The sequence below is a fragment of the Notamacropus eugenii genome, chromosome 1 (genome assembly GCF_028372415.1).
Source record: "Notamacropus eugenii isolate mMacEug1 chromosome 1, mMacEug1.pri_v2, whole genome shotgun sequence".
Lineage (NCBI taxonomy): Eukaryota > Metazoa > Chordata > Mammalia > Diprotodontia > Macropodidae > Notamacropus > Notamacropus eugenii.
In genome coordinates this window covers 386619025-386645418 of record NC_092872.1, presented here as the reverse complement: position 1 = coordinate 386645418, position 26394 = coordinate 386619025, and the positions used below count along the sequence as shown (strand labels likewise).

Sequence of the window (26394 nt, the reverse complement as noted above, 5' to 3'; positions counted from 1 at the left end):
GACAGCTTGCTCTAAGCTGGTAGTAGTGAGAATAGGACCTGAAATTCAGTGAAGGTAAGTGATTTTACCTATCAAACATCACAGATTACACCCTTGAGACCACGGTGTTTTTTTTTTTTTACTCCAATTATGATCTTTTAATTTAAAAAAAAAAATTGGTAATCCCAACTGCTTTGGAATCCTACTTTTATAGACCAGCGTTCAGATTTAAACCAAAACCACATATTAATGGTGGGAAATCAATGCTGAATTTCTCTTGTTCTGTCTGCCTTAAAAGTGACAATACTGACTCAAAGGTTTCCTTACTTGAAGATGAATTCAGTTAGATGTTTGCCAAAGATGTACGAGTTCTTGCACGAAGTAAAAGTTTATCTTCCCTAAGCAGGGCACAAGATATGCAGAATGTAAAGTGGTTGGAGGTTTCTTTTCCTTTTGGGGTGCCAAATGGTAATTATAAAGTCTTTGCCTCCATCCCTCACTCCAGGGCCTCGACCCATCCTGCATCGGCTCCACGGGCCCGGCCAGGGACGGGCGCAACCCTTTCTACCACCACGTGTAAAGGGCACGCGGGCTGAGCCCCGGGGCAATGGCTAGAACCTCCACGTCCCCACGGCAACGCCATTGTCGGGCGCCCCTGCCGGGCAAGTGGGTAACTACGGACAACGGCCAGGAGAGAACTCCAGGAGAGAGAGGGAGAAAAATGGGGCGCACGTGCCGGCCTCGGTGATTCGAGGGCCCAGCGCGAGGCGCAGTCCATAGAAGGAAGGGGGGGGAGGAGGAAGGGGAAGCGCGCCTATCACTGGAGCGGCTAGGGTTCCCCCCAGCTTGTGATTGGACGGCGCCGGCCCGGGGCGCTGCATTTTGAACCGCGTAGCGTTCTGGGTAGCAAAGGGTTTGGAAGGGTCTTAACCGAAAGGGGGGGTCGCCAACAAACGGCTGAGCTCACAATCCGGGAGCGGGCCGGGCCTCCCCCGCCCCCGCGCAGCCCCATGGAGAGAGCCCGGCCGGAGCCTCCGCCGCAGGCACCGCCACCGCCGCCGCCCCGCCAACTGCCGCGGGGGTCCCTGCCGCGTCCGCTCCGCCCTGCCCTGCCCCCGCTGCTCTCGCAGCCTCCCACCGAGGGCGCCCCCTGCCGCCAGCCCGCCGAACCCCCTCAGCTGCCGACTCCGTGCCCCCCGGCTCCCCGCCTGGGGCCCGGGCCCCGAAGCCCCTCCCCGTGCCAAGCCTCAGGGGATCAGCCCTCGTCGCTGCATCCCCCCTCCAGGGCGGGCGGGCCCCCTTCTCGAGGCCGGCTGCTCCTGCAGGTGAAGGCGGAGCAGCCCCCCCCGCCGCCGCCTCCCCCGCCTCCCCCTCTGCTCCCTCCTCCTCCTTCCATCCTGCTCTTGCATCCGACCCCCGCCGCCGAGGAGGCTGCGACGCCCCTGGCCCTGCCTTCCCACCCCTCCGCGGCCCCTGCGGCGTCTGGCGCGGCCAGGCTGGTGCAAGTGAAGTCCGAGCAGCTCCTGCTCTTGCCCCCTGCCCTGGTGTCCGGGGAGGGGGCGGCTTGTAGGGGGGAGCAGCCGCCGCCGCCCCAGCACATCCCTGCGAGCCGGGTGCTGCAGGTGAAGGCTGAGAAGCAGGAGTCGTCAGCCAGGGAAGGAGCAGGGCAGGAGCCCCCGGGAAGAAGGGGGGCCGAGGGGGGCCAGAGGGCTGCCAGAGGGCTCAAAGGCGAAGGTCCGGGCCCAGCCGCCGATAGCCGCAGAGCGGAGGACAAGAAGGGCAGCAAGGCAGAGGCAGAGGAGAGCAGGCGGGAGATGGCCAAAAACAGCGGGGAGAGCAAGAGCCTTGGGTCTGTGAGAGAAGGAGCCATCAAAACTGAGGAGCCCGAGAGGACGCTTGAGGACTGCCGGCATGGCAAGGACGCTGCGCAAGTCAAGCCACCTGCGTCCAACGGCCTGGTCCACTCCAGCAAGGAGGTCATTTTGGCGCAGCCTCCCGGTGGATTCGGCCCCCATTCCCAAGATCTGAGGATCCCTTTGACTCTTCATACTGTACCCCCCGGGGCCAGAATCCAGTTTCAGGGACCTCCACCTTCAGAGCTGATAAGATTGACTAAGGTGCCTCTGACACCAGTGCCTATAAAAATGCAATCCTTACTGGAGCCTTCAGTAAAGATTGAAACCAAAGATGTCCCTCTCACCGTGCTTCCCTCAGATGCAGGTATTAGACAGCAGGGGAATATGGTTTTCAAAGCTTCGTCCATGTTACCCCATAGCTGACATTTCAGCAATTCAGAAGCAAAAACTAGAAAAAAAAAATTGATGGACCTCTGATTCTTTTGCAATATAAAGTCTGCACAGGTATCACTTCTGAAGATCGAACTGTATATTTTCCAGTAATACACGAAAACAGGTGTATCCTAAAAACATCTATTTCAAGATCTAGAGATAATTTTAAAATGCACCTAAGCAGAAATATAAACACCTTAGTTAGACATAATGTGCATGATGGGTTTTTGTTCAAAGGAGTACTACAGCAAATTGATATATTTTGAAACTGGTAGTTAATATGTAACTATAAACTTTCACATTGTAGCGGGAAGGGTGAAACAAAAATAAGTTTAAGGCAAACTGGTTACAATGAATAGCACACACTTAAGATTATTCCTACATTTTTAAAGATAAATCAATCTTTGATATACTTTCTTCTTAGAACAACACTTGAACCTTGTAGCTAGCATTTATTCCATTTAAAAACAAAATAATTAAGGAATGGAAATATCTCTGTATAAGTTATTGCCAAATTTCTTAAATTAGAAACCTATTCTGAAGGAATAGATTGTAATTACCAGCATCCTGCTAGCAAAGAAGATAAATATTTCCGTCCAGTATTTCAGTACTTAGCAATGATTAATTGTTACTCATTAGTTCAGGCTGAATGTTCTACAATGTTTATATTTATAATACCATTTCTCATGTTAGCTTTACCCCTTCTTTTGTTAGTTTCTATTTTTGTTGTTATTATTTCTAATTTCTCTCTCCATTCCAATTTCCTTTTCTATCAGTCACCTAACATTTATTAAGATTGATTAATTATTATTCTACCACTCTACTTCTTTAATTTGTCCTTAAGCATTCTTGGTTGCTTTTTTTTCTTGTATCCTTGCTTCAGTCAAGATCTCCTTTGTAAAAACAAAACAAAAGTGAGAGGGAGTTGAGGCAATGTTGGTTAATGATCTCTTCCAGAGATGTAGATTCAGTCCTTGCTATGATCAGGGACTTGCTCAAGGACAGTAAATCAGTTCTTTTCATTTGTCTATGATTCAATCAATCTCTGGAAATGAGACTAGTACTACTAATTAAACTTAAGCTGTGAAGAACAGATGATTATAACTCATTTTGCTCCCATAAATACCCACTAGTTTATTGTAAGGGATATTATTAATGGGAAAAAGCTGGACATCAATCATTTTTGAGGTATTGGTATAGCTCATAGAAATAATAAGCCAATAGGTTACTTGTGTTTTCAACAAGTATATTGTTCTCTGTTGAGGAAAAGAAGAGTCATTCTAAGCTACAGTTTAGAATGGTGAGTTCAGGGGTTGTAAGTTCTAGAATACTGGCCGTTCTTTTCCTAAGTATAGTTTGGATTTTCTCCAGATGCTTTATAAATAATAGAGTTGATGGAAATAGTGGTACTTTCTTATCCAAAACCCTATGTTTGTCCTACATTAATTCAGTTTATTGATTTTTATCATGTAGGAATACCTGATACTCCCTTCAGTAAAGACAGAAATGGCCATGTGAAGCGACCCATGAATGCATTTATGGTCTGGGCAAGAATCCATCGGCCAGCACTAGCCAAAGCTAACCCAGCAGCCAACAATGCAGAAATCAGTGTCCAGCTTGGATTAGAGTGGAACAAACTTAGTGAAGAACAAAAGAAACCTTATTATGATGAAGCACAAAAAATTAAAGAAAAGCACAGAGAAGAATTTCCTGGTAATCAAAAGAAAGACAAATCTTTTTTCATATTTTCTTTGAATTCAGATATTGGGTTAATATTTGAGACTGAGATGAAATTTTTTCATTCTTTATCTCATTATTTAATGAGGCTACTAATTCAAGAAGTGGTGCCTAACCTACTGTAGTAGAGATAGGGACAGGACATGTGATTTCATTAGCATATGGGACTTCCAGGTGAGGAAACTCCCTCTATCAATGTAGGCCAGCACTTTCTCTGAAACAGTCTTAATCCTGAGAAGTGACCTGCCCAGAGTCACAAAGTCATAATGTGTCAGAGGCACCACTTAAACAGATCTTAGTTTCCAGGCCAGCTATCCATCTACTATAACTTGCTGCCTTTGGTCACTGTAGTAATTAGATAAAATTTAGCTACCTCAGGCATAAGAAAGCTTGGTAAAACCACACCAAGGGGTATTTATCCTTAAACTTATCAGCTGCTACAGCTGGGAGTGGGGTGGAGTATCATTGTATTATATAGGCTTTCCTAAAATATTGTATACAAGATTAAAGAGTTTCTTGTTAAATCTCTTGAGTAGCTTCTATGTAGAAAAAAAAACACATGGGAAAGATATAAAGGTTTGTTAAATTTTCTTTGGGTTTAGAAAAGTGAAATTTATGTTCCGATTTCAACTTTGCAAAGCTATGTAGGAAGTAAATCGTTAGTTATTGCAAAGGAGAATAATATTTAATGCACCCATATATAAGTGAGCCTGTAAGGGTAAAGGGAGTTGTCATCATATTGCCTTCCAATATCATGTAATTATCAGAACATTGTTTTGCCATTTGAATTGATGCATTTTTCCCAGCTACTACATAATATGGAATGAGTTTGTTTTCCCTCTTACAGTGAGGATAGTAAGATTAAGCTTGTTTAAATCCTCACTGGTATGGCAAATGGGTCTACAAAGTTTGTTGAATTGAAGAATTTGTAGGATATTGATCTCCTTTTTCTTTTAGTCAGACCCCTTCACCCCCAAAAGTGACTAGGCACAAACAACCATTATAAAACATAAGTAGTTATGTTTCATGGAATGAGATAACACAAGGCAAGTAATATTTTATAAATTTGGAACATTGTCTTTTAGGTAGATGAATAACTTCAGAACCCTCACTTATGGTCTTTTATCTTGATTCTACCACTGGCAGTATGTGATTGCATTAGACATTCAACTTTTCTATACTTCAGTTGCTTCTTCTTTAAATATGAATTACAGTGGCTACTACTCAGAAGATTTTAAAAGCCTATATTTGTAAAGTAAGTTTAAGTACACAGAATAGTATATTTGTCTGCTATGGTTAGGATATTTTGCTTTTTTTCAAGTATAAATAACAGTTATGTCAGAGCACAGGTATAGTATATATATTCAAATTACAAGTAGTATCTAATCTTCCATAGGTTGGGTTTATCAACCACGTCCAGGCAAGCGAAAACGCTTCCCCCTAAGTGTGTCCACTGTGTTTTCTGGTACTACGCAGAATATCATCTCTACAAATCCAACAACAATTTATCCTTATCGCTCACCTACATACTCTGTGGTTATCCCCAGCCTACAGAATACTATCACTCATCCAGTTGGTGAGTTAATTTTGTTGTTGAATATCAATTATTTTTATAGCTGTAAATGCAGGTTTTACTTTTAAAATTATAATACACTAACATTTTAGAATTTGATGAAACAACTAGAAATGAGGAAGATAAGATTAACAACTGATTGAAAAATTCCAATAGAATTTGTATCCATATTAAAGCACTAGATTTTCAAATGGGTAACAGACATTTCATGTAAAATAAATTAGATCTTTCAAGAAAATCATGTTTCAGCTAGATGAACACAAGGATTATATACACAGTACAGGGAATGACTAAGGAAATGGGAGTCTCTTCATTCCATATCATTAAAGAAAGAATCCCTTACAATGTGATCTAAAAAACATTCTGAAGATATTTCATGAAAATTCTTATCCTTTGAGATCATGAAAGATTTTTTATTGTCTTAATAAAGTGAGATAATTAACCTGTTATCCAGCTAAATATCTGCTTTGTTCGCTATAGTTGCTTTTGTGTTGTAATTTTACTGGCTACAACATGCCAATCTTTTGCTTATACAAGTTTTCATATTGATTCAGATTAGTGCTGTGTTGGAGGAGAGAGGGAACAGGGGGTGAGTAGGGTAAAACAACTGTTTTACTATTAACTTCAAAAAGTTAGGATAACTAGCTTCTAAATAACAGATTATAGGTTTGCCATATTTTAATTTATTCTTTTTGACTCTGTTTATGTTTTTATTTTCTTTTAAGTTTTAGAATATGCTCCCTGGATTTGCCTAATGTTTCAAACTTTTTTCCATGTTGCAAAACATTTCCTTCAAGTATCAAGTGATATTCCCTAATTACATTAATGTCAAAATGTTGAATAAGACTATATCCACTTTCTTCATGCTTTTCATGACTTTATGGACATTAATCTCATTTCTCTCATCATCTTTCCAGACTAAACTTGAACATTTTACTGTATTTTCTTAGATAATTTATGAGGACTAATTCTATCCAAAATCTTTGCAGGTATCTCATTATTAACACTTATTTATCCAGAAACATGTTCTTCTCTTCCACTAAACTGCATTTAAAGCTGGAACAGATGTTAAGGTAGTCTAGTACAACATTCATTTTATAAGATGAGGAAATTGAAGACTAGAGAAGTTTATTGATTTTTCAAAGTTAAGAGGTACCAAATTGAAAAGTCAGTATTTGAATTGAAGTCCTTGGACTCTAAATCTACGTCTCTTTTCACTGTACCTGACTGCCTCTTCCCTGTCTTTCTTTTGCTTCCTGTCTTTAGCCGTGCATCTATCGATAGTCCTCAATTTTTCATCTCTGCCCCCCAAATAACAGTATAATTAGTGAATTGCAATTCTTCCATATAAAAGTCATTTTACCTTTCTTGTACCAGGTTATGTTCACTGTTGTAATATGATATTGTAAATCTTACTAGCTTTCTAAGCAAGGGAAGTGATATTTATCAGTCTATAGTTTCAAGGATCATATCTGGGGACATTCCTATAGCTAAAAGTCATATTGATATCCCCCTGGTTATCTGGCACAGTGATAATTGGCAACAATAGATTATGTATTTTAGCCAGCAGTTTTGTGGTTGTACTTTTTAGTTCCTCTAAACCATGCAGTTTGCAAATGGGGGCTAGAAAAAGTGTTTTTACTCTGGAAACCACAGACCCCAGGGGTCTATGAATAGATTTCACATGTCTGTGAATTTATTTTTAAAAATATTTTGACGATTCTGTCAGTATAATCAGTTTCTTTGGTAATCCTATCTCTGTATTTTGTTTTATGCCCTTAAAAACATTATTTTAAGAAGGAGTCCAAAGACTTCACCAGAATCTCAGAGGAGTCCAAAAAGTTAAAGATCTTGGATCTAGAACATTTATTTTAATATTTTTGGCTTGATGGCTGTGAAAAATATTAGGAAGTCTTCTGAAGCTTTTTCTTAGTAAAGACTATAGCAAAGAACTTATTGAATCTCTGGTATATCATTTTCATCACTGAGTACTGCCATTTGTGCCATAATGGTCCAGTGAGCCTCCTGCTTGTGATGTCTGCAAAGAACTTTTTAATATTAGCTTTCAAGTTCCTCAGAAAGTCCTCCTTGAATTTGATTTTTTCCCCCAGCTAATTTTCCTTGATCTTTGAGGGCTTTTCTGTTCTCCTTACTTAGGCAGACTTTATTACTTTTTTGGTAGATATCTTTTCCTTTCCCCCTTCTTTTCCAGTTAGCCCAGTCTCTTTGATCTTTGGTATACATTTTGTTTAGATTGCCAGTGTGATATTTTTAAACATTCTCCACATTTCATATGATTTTCTTACTTGAATTATATCTTTTTAGATTTGTTTCTGAAAACACTTTAAAAAATAAACTGAATAATCGTATGATTTTTTTGGGTGTTCTCTCTGATTAGTTACATTGAAATGAGTTATTATTCTCAGATTTATCTTACATTTGACACCAGTTTTTTCTAATACCCAGAATTTAGTGTATTTTCTTTTCTTGTGGACTGTACAATGATTTGTTCTAGAAGCTAATCATTGTCTCATACAAGACATTTTGCTACCTCTATTCAACTTCTTAAAGTACTCAGCCAGTTCATATATATGGATGGTTAAAGTGCTCCTTAGTGCTCTGTAATCCAGCATACTAAATGTCACCAAAGTCCAGCTTAGTTTTATTTTCTTTATCAAGTAGCCAGTGGTGTAATTCTGTTACTACACATTTATCAAATACTTCAAAGTCTTGTAAAAAGATTCTGCAGTACTCTTTCCATCTGTTAAAAGTTTTATGTTATAGTATATTATCATAGAATATATTACCATTTTCCCAGTTGTTCTCCCATCTCTAAATCCATTCCATACAATTTATAGAATGGCAACATCATATCCTAGAGATATTATCTGGGATAACAAATACAGATATTTGATCTTTATAATGCCTCCAACCAGGCATTTTAGTCATTCTGTTTTAAAGAAGTCAGGATTTTTCATTAAGGTATTTAAATATTTTGACTCTGCCTTTTTTTTTTTTGGCCACTTTTTTTTTTTGCCATCTTTCACATCTGATTAGTAGGTCTATTCCTTTGTTTCCTCCATATTTCTCCATCCTGCTGTTGGATTTCTTTCAGACTTCTTCACCACTATCATTATACTTTGTCTTCATTGGCTTTCCATAAATTTTTAGTTTTTAAAACTGCTTTGCTAACCTTTTTATTTATCACTTGTAAAAATTCTGCCATTTTGACTTAGTCCCAGAAGAAGTTACACCTTTCTCAAAAGGTCCACCAGTTTCTTTTTACTGTGTCTATAAAATTCTTTTTCTGCCATTACCTCATCTAAGTACTAAGAAATTGGAGCTGTTTCACAGTTCTTGCATATGGACTGGCATTATTTCAGGGACTACTTCCTAGAAGTTTTAGAATTCATTTTTCTTTATAGCAACCTAAACTGGATCTTAAGGGAGCTCACCATTTTACTACCTTACTCATTGATACTCACATATACTAGAACCATTCAACCTAGGAAAACCCCCAAGTAGTAATTGTGGTAGTGAAGACTTCGTTGTCTGTGCATCTTATGATTGAAACTCTCATTGCCACCTCCTGCTTCTGTCTATTCTTTGGGCTTTTCCTCCCTCAGAAGAACCCTTTTAGTGTAAAAGGGTACTGTGCCATCATGAGTTTCTCTCAGGGAGGTGCTGCAGTACCTCTTAGTATTATTAATGAAGTATTTTATCTTAGGAACTTTGAGTTAGCTGCCCTTCCCTACAGAAAACCATTCTTGTCCAAATGAAAAAGTAAGTCAGCTGAGGAGAAAGTAGGAGACAGCACAGGATTTAGGAACTGGGATACATACACTGTAGAGATCATCTGCTCCAACTCAAGGCTTCAGTACTCCAATTGGTAACCAGGGAGTGTGGGAGGCCTACATTGTGTCTCTGTAAAGTTCTATAGAGTGTCATGACACAGAGGTAAGCGAATGCCCCTCTCAGAGGTGCACCATTCTGGAGATTTAAAGCCTCTTTCTTCTGGAGAATGAGAAGGGAGTACACAGTGAAGCCATGAAGAAGCCATGAGGAAATCCATATACTGAAATACATCCTTATGTTTCCTATATTCCTTCTACCTGTGGTAACAATTTGTGGCAGCAAAAGGAATCCTTGAAATGCCTCTTTCTTGTTACTCTTATTTTACAGGCAAGGAAACAGATACTTAAAATAGGTGCCTTGTCAAAGTTCACATAAATAGTAAGTGATAGAAGCAGGACTCAAACCTGGATAACAGAATCTCAAATTTTTTTGAGGTGAAAGATGCCTTGGTGATCATCTACTCTAACTCATTCCCCAAATAAGTCCCCACTACAGTATCACAGAAGTAGTCCTCCATCTTGTTATCTCTCAAAACAGCACCTTCCACTTTTGAAGGCTCCTGACTAAATAATAGGAAGCTTTTCCTGATATCAAGTCTAGCAATTTCCATCCATTGCTCTGGGTTCTGGCCTTTTGGACCAAAAAGAACAGTTCTAATATTGTTTTCATTTGACATCACATCAGATACTTAAAGAGAGCTATCATGGCCCCCAGGAGTTTTTTCTTCTCCAAGTTAAACATCCCCAAGTTCTTTAGTTCTCTTATAGAACTGGGGCTTAAATGGTTTCATGATCATGGTTTCTCTCCTTTGGGCCTTCTCAGCCTATCAATGCACTTTCTGAATTGGGGGTGTGGTCTCACCCCAGAATAAGATCCAGAGAGCTGGCATCTCCTCCTGGAAGTTATCCCTCTTTTAATGTAACTAAAGATTGCATACACTGCTGACTCATACTGAGTTTATAGTCTGCTGAAGACCCCAGATCTTTTTTTAGATAAATTATACTCCCAATCCTATGTATACTTGTACCTGTGAAATTGATTTTTTGAATCCTAGTATAAGATTTTATCTGTAGTGAAGGTGATCTTTTTAAATTTAGCCTACTCTGCTAGCCTATCAGAATCTTTTTGGATCTTGGCTCTTCTACCCAGTGCATTGGCTATCCCTTCTCGTATTGTTTGTCTGTAAATCTGAACAGGAGGGTGAAACTGTTAGACCTGTGCTTTAGAAATAGCACTTTGGCAGCTGGATGAAAGATGGACCAAAGAAGGAAGAGACTTGTGGCAAACTAACCAGCAAACTACTACAGAAATCCAAGTGTGGTAAGGACCTACACCAGAGTGGTGGCATTCAAAGTCATTTATAACAATCTTCCCTCCTTCTGCATAGCTGTTCTTATACCTCACTCCTCAGTCTAGTGGCATGGACTTTTCCTTACATGAGATATTTCATCTCTCAACACTAAGCATTTTCACTGGTTATCATCCATGCCTGGAATGGCCTCCTTTTTCATCTCTGCCTCCTGGCTTCCCTAATTTCCTTTAAGTCCCAGCTAAAATCCCACCTTCTGCATGGTTTACCATTGCTTTGATTGGAGCTACTTTACTTTGCATCTGTTCATTCAAGTCTTCTCAAGTGTCTTTGAAACTGTCCTCTTCACTGTTTCTTATAGCACAGTGGTCTTCCATTATATTTATGTATCATAGCCTGCAGAAAGTCTTAAAGCCAGTCTACTAAACCATGAAGGAGTTGTAGTCTATATTGATGAAAGGAGTATCTACAACCTTAAAATCATGAATTTTTGAAATGTTAAAGTATTAATTACTTCCCAAATCTACCTTTCTTTTCTCAGGCCTCTATATTCAGTTCCATAGTGATTTTTGAAAAAGCACCTGTACCCGTAATGTCTTCAGTTTCTCAACCAATGCTTCATAATCCTTAGTAATGCTTTCTTGATCCTCTCAGGTAGAATCACTTTTTTCACATCAGTTACCAGAAATGCATAGTCGTCATCAGTTTTGGCAAGTCTGAGGATGCTGTCCATCATGTTCTGGAGACACTTATAGAAAGACAGTATACATTTTCAGTGTTCATGTCAGATGGACCTGTGGCCATCTTGATTCCCTTCAGCAAAGAGTCACCAACTGCCACAATTTTTTCTCTTTCCTTCTGACTAGTAGTGGATATTCTTTCCTGGTGACATTTATGGCTCTGATAAAGAGCTTGTAACGTGTAACCTGAAGAAAAATAAGCTGCTTTATTCTAGCTTCATAAGAAGTGCAGATTCAAAGCCAGCACTGGCAGCTTCTGCTAGACTGGCATCCCTTGAACCCTTGTTCCTCACGGCATTGCTGTTGGGCTGGCTGTAACATCTAATCTAGCTTCCTGGATTCTTAAACTCCTATGGCTTTTGTTCCTAGGCCAGACTAGAGACTCCATTCCTTGCACTTAGAATGGAAAAGAAGAAATGAAAGGATCAAAGACTCTGGTCCATTTTTCAGGTCCAAATGACTCAAAGAGAGAGGGGGAAGGAAGTAGGTACCCTTTAGGTCCTTCCCTCTTACCACGTATTGTGACTCTGCCCTCAGACAGAATGCAGCAAAAGCCCATAACTTGTTTTCAGTGAAGCTGTATTTTGCCTTTGTTTCCTTTTCCAGATATTCACTAAACATCTCAATTAGCCTTGTAGAATTTTCCCATGAATTGAAGGCAAGGTCACTAGCCAATAGTGTGCAAGCTAGTCTCTTCCCTTTTTGGTCTTTTACATTTGTGTCCTGTTTCTGGATTTCTCAGCAGTCATATTTGCCAGTTCTTTTAGTACCTGCAGACATAGTATATAATAGGCCAGGTGACTTGACTTCTTCAAGGGCAGATAGGTGCTTTCTTGGGTATCAACTTTCCCCTTAGCATTTTGTTCTGTTCTGTCCAGTTTTATTTGGCAGCGGAAATAGAAGCAAAATAAGTATTGGGCGCCTTTGTTTTTCTCTGTTGTCAATTATTATCACTCCATGCTTCCCAAGCAGTAATTTTGGCCCTTCTTTGATCTTCTACTCCCATTATAACTTAAAAAAAGAAACACCATCCCCAATCCTTCTTATTGTCTGTAGTTTCCTTGTCAGCTCCAGGTTATTCAGAGCATTAGCACTGCAGACACTTTTAAAATGACCATGCCATGTTTTTGTATTCATCTTCTTACCTGATCTTGCTTCATTCTCTGTTCATACCTTTTTATGATAATAGTTGGCTAGTGAGTTCCCGGTGCTTATGTGTTGATCTCTTTAGGCAATTCCTTTTCTCCTTTCTCATCAGAATTCCTTCCTTTTGTATCTTTAGAATTTCATTCTTCGGCATTTCCCTTCAGTGCTGATTTCTTCTGTAGAATTCTCTGTAGTCCATGGGAATCCATCCTGTTCTTCTTCTGAACCCTTTGAAATCTATTCTCCTGAAATTTAGGGTGCATGTTAGCCTATACTTATTTTTATTCTCCACCACAAACTAAGAGGAAACATTCATTCCCCACCCCCAAGATTCTCATTATTCCCACCCCAACAACCAATTATTTTCTTTTACTGAGAATCCAAAATGGAATTTCTCCATCTTTTGAAGGATGAAATTTTCATGAAGGCAAATTAAGAAATTATTAGCTTCTCTGCTTTTGGCAGATAGAGAGAGAAAGAAAGGGAGTGGGGAGAAGTGAGCACACTCTAGCAAGCTGTCTAGGCAACTGAATTCTCCCACTAATTTTTACCTCTGTGCCAGGCTTATGATCTGTTTCTTGAATTCCTCAACTATTTTCTTTCTGTACAGATGGCCTCGAATATTCTGATTAAAAATTGCTTCTATTTCTACCTCTATTGATCTTAATCCAAATGCTTGCCCCACAGTACAACCTTCTAGTTCCTTAATTTCTTCAGAGGAGGGTATCTTCTTAATATACAAACCTGCCCCTCACCCCTCACTGATCACAATGTCTCCCTCTCTAGATCCCAGATTTCATTACATGAATATTCCTTCTTAATATACAACTTTCTTCCAGCCATTCTCTCCTGCTCTAACTATCCTGTTTCTTTTTAAAGATCATCCATCCAGAGACATATTCCAGCCCTAGATTTCATGCCATTGAGTCTTAGTGATGACTTTGAGGTACAATTTGTCTTTTTGCATTAGGATTTTAATTCATTTTACTTGTTGTGGATATTTATACATAGACATTTGAGGCATGGGTCTTACTTGTTTCCTTTCTTGAATTTTATATTCTGTGAGATTGTGGGGGGAGTCTCAATTTCTTTCCTTCATTGTGATTACTTTCTATGATATCTAGCTTAGTGGACATACATAGGAAATTGGTTTCTTCCTCCATCTTTATTTTTTTATTATTAAAGCCCTTTTTATTAGCTGTACAAGACATGAGGCAAGTAGATTCTTAATGTCTTTGTTATTTTCACTCCATTCTTATAATATTAGCTGTGACCCAGAAATCCAAATTCCACTCTCAATATCTTCTTAGCTAGTTCCTCATTTCCCAAATTGATTTTAATTTTCTATATCTCTTACCATAAATTTGAAAATGTTTTATGCCCCTGTTGTCTTCAGTTCCTTGCCCAAAACTTCATAATCATTGTCAGTACTTTATAGATTTCTTCTGTTATTGTCACTTGCTTATGAGAAGCATTAGAAGTAGGTAGTACTCATTCATTTGGACAAGTCTTGGGAGGTTCTTTGGTATGACTTGGATATATGCCTTGCAAATACAACAGACTTCTCTACTGTTCCTAGGTTGATAGACAGTTGCCTTAGTACCTTTAAATGAGAGTCTCTCCTTTATTTGACTTATTCTACTTATCTCTTGACAGCTTTTGCTGGTCTATTTTTCCTTGTAGGATAACCGACTACATTCTCCTCAAAATTTTTTTTCAGATAGGCCCCTTCTTCTTCATTGTAAGTTGTTTTTCAGTTTGTCCTCAGTGTATCTTAATTTCTTTGAGTTTCTCTCCCTCAGATTCAATTTTTGGTATTCTTCTAAGGTCCAACTCAAAATCGCCTTCATAACCTGACTCCAAATTTATTGCTCTTTCCTCTAGGCTCGGTGACTAGTGAGAATCAAATTTCATATCAGACTAACTGAACCATATTTACCTCAAACTTTCTACAGCATAGTGCTTGTTATGGTACACTTCCTAGTTGCTGACGGCTGATTGGCAAATTTGCACATTTGTGGGAGAGGAAGGATTAGCAAAATCAAATATAGAATCACAGTTAAAATGAATCAATTCATTCAATAAGCATTCGAGTTAGTTTAGGACTCAAGTATAGTAAAACTAGTATCATCATATCAAGCAAACCAATATTTAACCAAAATCACTCACCCTAGTTTCCTTGAGGAATTGCTCTCAGAAACACTTTTTTCAATTTCTATTCCAAATTGACCTAAGAACGCACATTCTAGTCTAGAAATTTCCTTCTTCTAGAATTTTGGGGAGAAATATAGTTAAGCTATTTACTCTGATTAGTTGTATCTTTATTTTAGTAATGGACACAGGCTATTTTTATTTTTAAAGGTGAAGCCCCACCTACTATCCAGCTTCCCACACCTCCAGTCCAGCGTCCGAGTCCTATTACGCTCTTCCAACCAGGCGTTGCCAGCACTGCTCAGGTGGCCGTCCCGGCTCCAAGCTTGCCTCTTCGTCCAGCTCTTCCACCACAGCGTTTTGCTGGACCTGCCCAAACGGACACTCATCGTCTGCATTCGGGAGCAAATCGCTCTGTCAAGAGACCGACCCCAGTCTCTTTGGAGAGTACCAATAGAAATCCAAATAGTGCAAGTACTGCTCATGCCAGATTTGCCCCCTCTACCATTCAGCCCCCCAAGGAGTACCCCAGCGTTTCTACTTGTCCCCGAAGTGGGCCAATTCCTCAGGCTCCACCCATTCCACATCCTCACGTCTATCAACCCCCTCCCATTGGTCACCCAGCCACATTATTTGGTGCACCTCCTCGATTCTCTTTTCATCACCCTTACTTCTTACCTGGACCTCACTACTTTCCATCAAGGTAACAAATGAGTTTTTCTTTTATATAGAAATAGTTACTTATGTTTTTAATGTAATTCAGAAGTCAAAGACTCCTGCAATATGTAGAATAGGCTTAATGATCTTTGAAAAACTTGGTTAATTATGGGAACATGATTGTACCATTTTCACTCTGAGAAACTGATTTGGCCAAATGTGGTTATACTCTTTATTACTTCACTTATTCTGTGATGCATTGATTTTCAGAACAGAGATATACAGGCATAGTATTTTAGAGTTGGAAGGTATCTTTGAAATAATTTGGTCTAAATCCCTCATTTTATAGATGAGGAAATTGAGGCCCAGTGCAGAGAAGTAGATAGGGTTCGACCTAAAACCTGTTATATCCCCTGGCTCCAAGTCCAGTGCTCTTTTTCACTACACCATATGCTTCCTATATAAATTTTTACATGTAGGTGGATTCTTCTATTAATTTTTATTAAATAGCCTAGAAAGGGAAGTTCATAATTTAGAGAAAGCAACATCAAGTTCACTTGCAAATATACCACTATCCTTTTCATTTATCAAGTATTCTTAAGTTAGTAGGTGTAGGTAGGTTCTGAGCATCACAGAATATTATACTGATACAAGTCTTCACCTGCTCCAATTTCCCCACCTCTATGTTCTCCTTCCAGCTCTACCTCTCTCCACCAAAAGAAAGACCTATTGAAGCAACAAAGTGTTAAATTGAACCTACCCTATCTAGGCTGATTTATTTCAAGTCCTTCCTTCAGGCCTAGCAGGAAAAGGGGAAATTAAAGTGGAAAAGAAGAGAGTTTCAGTTATTGGGGTGGGATAGGGAAGGGAGGGTGTGGACCCTGAGTTTGCTTTCTTGTACCAGGTTCCATGTTTGCTTTAGCAGATGGATCTAAAGTTCAGAGTTGGGGTATATCTTTCTTCCTGGTGTCTTCCTTCTGTGGGATAGTGTTTACATGGGCAAGGCAAGAGTCTATCATTCTATGTAATGTAATATGTTCATCTATGTTCTAAATTTGAGTTTTCCAAGCCAAAATGACTCTCCTTTTTACCTTTTTGTATGTTGTAAAATTAAATACATTGCCAAGACTTGGGCAGTGTTTCCTCCAATGGAGGAAGAAAAGAAGAGGCAGTGGGCAGAGATCATGTCCCTTGTTCTCACGCTCGCTTGCTTATTGTTGCCTTTTTCACTTTCCCAGTGCAGACCTGTAGCCCTCAAATAAGTTGAGTAACTGACCTTCAGCAAATGAGTACCTTCTATAAATTGAGAGGATTTAGCTGAAATGAGTATTATACATGAATAAAGCATTTTATGGAGCCTTAAAAGGTCTTCTAATATTATTTAGTTCATATCCCTTGTTAAAATAGCAGAAACTTCCAGAGCAGGTGGTGAAGATTGATTACTCTGTTTTCTGAAGGTTGGACCCTTAGTACCATTTCAGTCTTTGGGTCCATAAGGCTTTTAGGAGCTACACCGGAAATAATTAAGCATATCAAATGTCAAATGAGATGATACTATAAATATGCTTTGGAAACTGCAAAGCTAGAATTATTATGAACTTAATACTATTATGTTGTGTGAGAGGAACAAAGCGCACCAGGGTTTTGTGGACTTTTTAGAGGACCATAAGATAGAAATTTATTTTAGCTCTCATCTACAATTAAAGCACAGTTTACAAATTACTTTCCTTTGAGCGCATTATTTCATGTGAAATAGGTAGTAAAATTATTATTATGCTCATTTTACAGGTGAGGAAACTGAGAGGTGAATTGATTTGCCTGCAGTCACATGGCTAGTCAATGACTGAGCCAGTGTTTGAATCTTTCAGGGTCTTTTGACTTAAAATGTGGTGCTTTTCCCAACGTACTCCACTGGTACTTCCTGTTAGAGTCCTATAGCCCCATGGTTGAGATGATGATTACCTTAGAGGACTAACAAGGAAGCAAGGAAATATATGGAAAAACCTTGTTGGAAAGTTTAAAATCTGTCATAAATTGCTTATATAGTTAAGTGGTCTTTGTTTAGAGTATTGGCATTCTTGGGCAGAGAATGTTTCCTTCTTTATTAAGCTAATCCATGGTGAGATCTATCTCCCTAACTCTAAATGTATGTGAATTTGAAAGTTCTCAGACATTACAAAGCAGATCACTGGGCATCATTCTGGAGTGTTTTATAGTGGCCTCAAGTACCCTGAGGACTTGAATGTTTATTGTATTTTTTGAAGGACCAAATAGACTGACTTTTTAAAGCAGTATTAACACATTGGACTTCTTTTAATTTAGGGATTTCAAAGGATTGTGTCTAACAGCAAGCCATAGTGGTACAGGGAGAAGTTTATCTTTAGTAAAATATGGATTTCCTAAACAGAAAAATCCAATATTCACATTACTCCCTCATCCTGTTGCTTTCCTGTCTTTTAACTTTTGTATATGCATAATGCTTTAGGGCTTACATTTCACATATGTTGTCTCATGCAGTCCTCAGAAAAACCTTGTAAGGTAAGTAGCAGATATTATTTCCATCTTACAGATGAGAAACTTGAGGATCAAGGTTCCATAGCTGGTTCTATAAGGGGCAGCACTGGTATTGGCACCTTAGCCTTCTGATCCCTAAGGCTCAGTATATGATCCTTTGTACTTTTCTAGAGAAACAGGTTGATATTTTTTATTTTTAATTAGGTGAGATAGGTCAGTAAAACTCAGGTGATATTTAAAATTAATTAAATTATTTCTTTCCCATTTCTCTACTCTTCAAATCCTGTATTTAATATGGGTGAGAGACTTTTCTCCCATAGGATTATGCTTTTTAAAAATTTATCCCATAACTAATCTAATTAGATGTATAAAATTAAAATAGTTTAATCATTGTAGCAGATATGTCTGTAGAGTAAAGGTTCTTAACCTGTGATCTATAAACTTGCTTTAAAAATTTTTTGATAACCATATTTCAAAATATTGGTTTCTTTTGTAGTCTTGTATATTTTATTTTATGCATATAAAAACACCATTCTGAAAAGGATTCCCTAGCTTAATCAGATGCCAGAGGAGCCCATGATACTAAAAAAGCTGAAGAATCCGTGGTTTAGATTAAAAGGCAAAGAGGTGATCAGTGTATTAGTTTGATCACTTTAACACGTCATTTAGCTCAGAAATCCTTATTTCTGCTTTTATGAACCAACATCTCACTTCTTCATTCAGTTTCTATAATAACCTTTTTCATACTGTGTATAATGAATCTTCTTCCATGGTGTGCTAGTTCCTTAGATTAGTTCTTCACTTTCTTTAGCAACTAAGTAAATAAGTTTCCCATGCTAAAAGGAATTATCTAGAGCAATGATGTCAGATTCAAATAGAAATTGTACATGAAGATCCTGGCAGACACATATTGACTTAGAAAACCACATGTTAACACCAACTATGTTTTATTTACTTTGCCAAATGTTTTCCAGTTATATTTTAAAATGGTTTTGACATGTGTTTGATACCTCTGATCTAGAGTGTCTCCTCTTCAAACCACTAAGTGAAGAAATGATACAAAAGACATCTAGAACATTTGGAGATAAAGGTTTCAAATACAGGATATTTGGGAAAATATAGGCATATTCCCCAGAAAAAATAATCTTATGCGTATAAGGATTTTTTTTTTTACTTTGGTCTTCCACTCTATTTTATAATCTCACCACAATAATGTAATCTCATAATTTTTTAAAATTTAAATTTATTTATTTTTAGTTTTCAACATTCGTTTCCACAAGATTTTGAATTCTAAGTTTTCTCCCTATCTTTCCACTCCCTCCTACCCCAAAATGGCATGCATTCTGATTATCCCTTCCCCCAGTCTGCCCTCCCTTAATAATCCCCCTGCTTATCCTCTTCCCCTAAATTTCATAATTTGAACTAAAAACTGTTGGTGGTTTTGGAATAGACTGGGCTTGATGTAAGAATGAATACAAAATTTGCAATTTGAAGTTATAAACAAACAAGTCCACTTGCAAATCTGGAGGAAATTGGAAATGAAAGGAAGGGAAATGAGGAAAAAGAATAATGAAGTTTGAAGTTGGGTCTAATGTCGGTTTAGCTACTGACAGGAAAATGTTACAGAAAAGATTTAGAAAAGACCAGTTGAGTCATTGGTAGGTTGCCTGCTTCAGAGCAGAACCATGCTGAGGGTCTGCAGTTAAAGTGCTAATAGAAAGCACATAGTCCTTCCTCAGTCCTCATAGTTTCCTGTTTCAGGGGTACAGAAGCCACCAGTAAGGCATGCTGCAAACTTCTGCCTTCTGTTCCTTACGATAGATTGTCTGTGGGGTAGCTGATCTATACCTCTTTCTGCTCTTGAGAAGCAAGTGTAAGAGGAAGTTGGCATCTTTGGAAACAGCTATATGATGAGTTCTGGTCATCGAGAGTTGTAAGAGTTACGCTGAATAGCTCTCTTCAGAAGGACAAAGAATTGAGTGCATGTTGTGGACTCATTGTATCAGATCTGAAGTATATTTCATTTTATGTCCTTTTGAAGTAAGCAAATTGAATTCTGTACAGTTTACTTTTTAAGGAATATTTAAGGAGTTTTAAACAGAATTCCTTTATTATGAAAAAATCTACTTATTCTGCACATTCAGAAAGACCTTTATTCCATCTTTGTTTTATGCTTTTTTTTTGTCTTCTATGATTTGACAGGGATGCCAAACCACCTCCCTGTTCCAGTTCCCTTACCATATCTAGGCACATTGTGCTGCCACTTTAGAGAGCTCCCACTAAAGTTGTTCTGTTGCAAGGGTCAGTTACTGCATGTGCTTTCCCTTCCTGCCAAGGGGCAGCTAGGTATCATGTATAGCAGGTAGAGCACTGGGCCTTGAATTAGGAAGACCTGAGTTCAAATCTCATCTCAGATACTTAATAGTTGTGTGACTATTTGCCTCAGTTTCCTCATCTGGAAAATGGGGAAAATAACACCTCCCTCCCAGGGTGGTTGTGAGGATCAAATGAGATCCAAATTGTGAAGCACTTAGCATAGTGCCTGGCACATAGTAAGATGCTAAATAAATGTTAGCTATTATTATTAATCCTATTCACAAACACTACATGATGAAATATGTTGGAATCTTGGCATGTCACTTTTCACAGAAGCTACTGAATCTGGTTTTAGGCCTTTGTTATCTTCACATATGTTTGTGTTCAACACATATTACTTTGGAATGAAATATATCCTACAGTAAAAATAAATGTTTAATGAACCAACTCCCTCCTCCTTAACTTGTAAAAACTACATGAATTTCTGCACATCAGTCTCTGTGTTAATGATGTAGGAAGCCTAACTTGGTTTCTGTGGGCCTCAGTTTCCTTATCTATACAATGAATGGGTTTCCTTATCTATAAAATGAATGAGGCTCTTCCAGTCCTAGATCTGTGATCCTAAGATCTTATGAATAGCCATTCTGCTCCAGTCAGAAACAGAGTGGCATTGCTTATGGCCATTGGACCTTGAATTTCCTGAAGGGCATTACCAGCCACACATGCTTCTGGGCATCATCCTTCCAGCACCACAGCAGGGAGCCCCTGAAACACTTCTTAAGGCTAATGTCTACACAGGAAAGAACTTTTCTTAGATCTTGAGTATTAGTTTTTTTTATGGGGAGAATGCAGGAGGGAAGTGGAAGACTAATAGCTGATATTTGTTTACTGCTTTAGGATTTACAAAGCCTATTATATATGTTATTTAATTTGATCCTCACAGTCTGATGAGGTAAGTACATTATCTGTTCTCAGTAATTTGATTGGATTTGACAAACATATTAGTGCTTAAGCATTAGAGATACAAAGGCAAGCCCAAAACAGCCCTTGAGAGAATTGAGCAGAATGTGAGTGTATTACTGTTTATCTCATGAATACAACATTTAAAATGTGGCTTTCTTTTAGAACTTAAGGACTCTTTACATTTGGATGGCATTTTCACATATGTTATCTCATTTCATCCTCACGTTCAGAGGTAGGCAGGGTAAGAATTAATATTGTCATTTTACAGATGAAGAAACTGAGGTTCAGAAGGGTGAAGTGGTTTGTCCAAAGTTACCCAGATGGCAACAGAGCCAGGACTGGGACTGGGCTCAGTAGACCTGGGCTTTCTCTTCCACCACTTTGGCTCTTGCCTTTAGAGATTGCTTCATAAAGCCTTTTGTCATCACCTCAGATGAAAGGTCTTTCTTCTCTGCAGCTATATGACTTACTCTCCATACCACCCTAAATGGCATTTATTCTATACTAGGTATATTTTGGTCATTTATGTATGTTTTCTCTTCCTCACAGGAAGTGTGAGGAACTCCCAATGTGCTGATATACAGAGATAGGTCTTACTCATGTTTATATCCTTCAGTCCATTAGGTTCAGAGTCAAAAGAGTTGATACTTCTTAACTGTATGGTCTTGGGCAAACCCATTTATTTTGGTGAGCCTCAGTTTTCTTTGAAGATCAAATGAGATAATGTGTATAAAATTCTTTGTAATCATAACGAAAGCCAATATTAATACACTTGATGAATGAACACCAGCTTCCAGCTGTGGTTATAGACTTGTGGGAGGTGGGGTGCAGGGAGGCAGGGAGTGGGGAAGTATGATTTGAATTAAGACTTGAAGGTACAGGTAGGATTTTTTAAATCCTGGTTAGGTAGGGAGAAACTGTATAAGCAGGTAAGAAAGTGAGAATATAAGCAGGCATATTTGACTGTTGTTAAACCGTTATAATAGTCAAGGTGTAATAAGAAGTAATGGTAGTCAGGGAGTAATAAAGACCTACACTAGGGTGGTAACAACTGGAAGAAAAATCTGAAAACATTACTAAGCTAATGGATGATTCTAATAAATTATCCATTTATTGATCAGTTACTAAGGAATTTGGGGTTGGGGTACAGAATTATAAACCACACCCTCCCTGCTATGGAGAGGGTGTGGTTTGGGAAAACCACTAGGGATTGACCACCTACTATGCAGATTACACATAACCCTTTTAAAAGTAAGCAGTTGATTGAGGAGTATTAAAAAAAACACAGCTTCTATTTGCAATTAAAATTTGTTAACATCTTCTTGTCACTAGATGGAGCCCATGAGCACAGGGAACCGTGTGGGTCAGCTCTTCCATACCTTGTAGGATTCCTATTCTGTGCCTCTGAAAAGAGAGAGCAATGTCTCCAACCTTTAATATTTATTCACCTTGAATCAAATGGATTTGAAGGGCAATTATCTGACTTGCTCATTTTGTCTTCCCTTGAGATGTAGTAAAATAATTTTTTTCAGTTCCTCTGAGTTTCTCCTGAACACTGAATCCCACTAAAACCACTGAGTCATGTCAATGAGTTTCAGTTTCTTCTGGTGACATGTAGTAAAATAATTTTTTTTCAGTTCCTCTGAGTTTCTCCTGAACACTGAATCCCACTAAAACCACTGAGTGATGTCAATGAGTTTCAGTTTCTGCTGGTGGTGAATAGATTTTTCATGCTATTTTTTTTTTTGCCCTTTAAAAAATGTCAACCAAATTTTCATCTGCCTTTATTTCCCCAAGAAAATTAATTGACCAAAATTGTGCCAAGTTTTCTCTGTTAGCTTCCTTTAAATGCAAGTAGTAATTAAGAGTTATGTCACACACTTCACTGAGTGTCAAAATTCTTAGCATGCCTTGTACATGCTTTCACCTCCCAAGCCCTAAATGGTGTGTAGCATTAGCAGAGAAAGGCCTGAATCCCTTTTCTTTATCAAGATTGTCAAAAGGTGAGAGGCATGAAGCAGATAATAGGGATGGTGAGTATTTCAGTCACGAGCTTACTTTACCACATTAAAAAAAAAAAAAAGATGAATCCTTGAAGTGATTTCAGAAAAACAACCCTGGTAACAGTCTAGATCCAAATGAGGGTGTAGTCAATTTTCTGTCTTAGTCTTTATGCAAAGCAGTATGTAACAAAAGGTTCAAGTTAACTCCTTTTTGGTATCTTTTTGCTACAGCACGTGTCCTTATAGTCGTCCTCCCTTTGGCTATGGAAATTTCCCAAGTTCAATGCCAGAATGCCTTGGCTATTATGAAGATAGGTACCAAAAGCATGAGGCTATGTTTTCTGCCTTAAATAGAGACTATCCCTTCAGAGACTACCCAGATGAACGTACACACAGTGAAGATTCTCGAAGCTGTGAGAGCCTGGATGGAGCCTCTTACTATAACAGCCATAGCCATAGTGGGGAGGAATATTTAAACCCCATGCCTCAACTGGACATTGGAGCCTTAGAGAATGTATTCACAGCTCCTGCATCTACTCCCTCTAGCATCCAGCAGGTTAATGTAACTGACAGTGATGAGGAGGAAGAAGAGAAAGTGCTCAGGGATTTATAATTTTAAATCAAATGATAAGCACAGAAAATAAACATTTCTTTAAAAATCTTTTGGGTCAATTGGTGTGAGAAAAGCCTAGAGTGCCTTGCTGACAATTTTCAGCCTTGATCTGAGGAGTCGAATTCAAATGCAATTTCTGTTTTAGGAAAGTTTTGACTAGTGAAATTGAATTCTTTCTGTTTCATAGTAGGAATGTTTAGGATATGAAACAGTTTCTTTTTATGTCAGAAATTTGCACACAAGATTTGTTAATATATTTTTGAATATTAGCTCACAATTTTATGTGAGAACATGGAATATTTCTCTGGCGCCATGAGTGATGATTTCCAGTTTCTCTTAGGATACATTTGTTTATTCTAATATATTTATTTTGTTTGACATTTATATATTTATGGATGTTGTCAGTTCTAATGTAATATTTTGAAAATAATTTGATGACTTTTAGCAGTGAACTGAGTAAGTTCCTGAATTTAATTTATGCTAGTAACATTTATAAATTGCTAAATGTATTTTTAATGGCACCTGGGTGATCACTTGGCATACTAGTCATTCTTGTTTCTAAATATTTTTGTCTCCTCTTTTATGGACATTTCTTCCATTTGGTATGCATTGTTATACTTTTGTTACACTTAAATAAACTTAGATAAAATTTTTCTTGTTGGATGTTTCTATTGATAAAACATAAGGGATAGTGGGAGCTTGGGGATGATGCACAAATAAACATTAATATTTTGCAGTATCCTATAAAAAGGAGATGCAAATAAATAAGAATGGTCTCAGGATAAGCAGTTTTCTGACCCTCCAAATGCCACTCTTTTTTTAGTAACTTCCAGAATTGTACATGTAAATTCTATTGGACAAAATTTGTGTCGATATCAAGGAACATGGAGCTTGTATATTCAGATATGTCATTTTCCAACTTGCTATACATATTTGGATGTGATTTTAATTCTTTCATAAAGATTACTTGTCCTAGTCCATTCTCGCAGTTTAAACAATTGGAGGAGATTTTCATGTATGAGTCAGTCAGGCCAATAATGTGCTGCTGCCAGTGAGGCTTTATTATATGGCACATTTTAACTTATTTTAAATTGAAACACCCAAAGTCAGGGGCATAGGTGACCGAAGTTCAAGAAATAAGGACTTTAAGGGCAAGGGAAAAACCAGAGTCTCAGTTGCCAGAAGAGTCCCATGACAACTGGGTTTCAGAATGTGATAGTTTTCAAGACACAATAAAAAGGAAGAAAAGTGGGGACCAGCCATGGTCCTTTGCAGAGCCCATCTTCAGACTGGGCACACATAGATTTTGTCAAATTTTCTACCTCTCAATCTTGTCAGATGGCTGACTCCTTAGTGTCTTCTGCATCAGGGTAGGTCAAGCAGGCCTCTATTTTAAAGGGAAAGAAACAAGTTCTTGGTCAAGTGCATCTGATTTATTTTAAATTTATGACCTTACAGGCAGGTAGCTGCTAGGCATTGACCAATGATTCAAGTAGGGAAAGTAAAAATGGAGTATGAAACTTTACAGAAAAGAGAAGGGAGCTAGAGCATGTCCATATGAGATATGACATGCTGCAAATGAACCAGATGAGTCTCTCCCCACACCACTCCCCCACACCCTCCCAAACTCCAAAACTTTAGAAGGTTTTTTAAAATTATCACGATACCTCATACACATTCAGTTTAAGCAGCTCCTTTTGAACCCTGAGCTTTTAGTGCTTGTATTTAATTAACAGATTTACAAAAATGTGTAATTGTGGTATAACCAATTGAGCAAACCTCTACAAAAAGTATTACACTTATGGTTTGAGGTGATTTTTTTCCTAGTCAAAATTGGGGGTTAAGATGGTTGATAACATGCCTGGAAATACTCAGGTCTATGATGCACAAAAATAATGCAGATAATTCTGGCAAACTATGCCCTCCTCTCCAGAACCCCCAAATCCAATCCCTTTTAAAATGCATATTTCATATAAAATCAAATTTTTTTTACCTGGATAATTGTGGCTCTAGAGACTTTTTCTTGACTTTGTATGATAAAAATATCTATATTATGTACATGTAGAAGACTTCAGTTTTCCAGGTTATTAATGTACTACCTTCCATTAACACCACATTTTTTAAGCATTTCTTTCCTGACTTTTCATAAATTTTTATTTTCATCATCATGTTTCATTCTATTATTTTATAGACAACAGAGGCAGATTTAATTATTCAGTGTTATATTTATGTGATTAAATAACAAAATTGTTTCTTACTTGACCTTAATGATCCAAAGTATTCTACATATTGGATAAAAATCATTATATGATATCACATCTACATTAATCATGTCTTTGTTATAACTTAAAGCTATGTCTGTGTTATTTGGAAAGTATTATCTCTCTGAAAGACTGTTCTCTTGTCATTCAAAATTAATCAGAGTTGGGCCTGGTTAATACTTTGATAGGGCCCTGTGGGATACATGTAGATTAAAATATGAGATGCAGCCTGCATGGTGGGTGGAGGGTCACCACTGGAATTGGGAAGGCTTGGTTTCAAATCCTGCCC

The 26394-nt window shown here is 38.3% G+C and overlaps 1 protein-coding gene across 1 annotated transcript; it reads left to right on the top strand.

The window, feature by feature from the left end:
* Positions 1–174: 174 nt before the first annotated feature.
* Positions 175–24481, top strand: SOX30 (SRY-box transcription factor 30). Its single transcript, XM_072630849.1, has 5 exons — positions 175–2199; positions 3741–3980; positions 5401–5580; positions 14989–15481; positions 23463–24481. Exons 1-5 carry the CDS (start codon positions 990–992, stop codon positions 23842–23844), a joined length of 2505 nt encoding a protein of 834 aa, XP_072486950.1. The 5' UTR covers positions 175–989; the 3' UTR covers positions 23845–24481.
* Positions 24482–26394: the final 1913 nt, after the last annotated feature.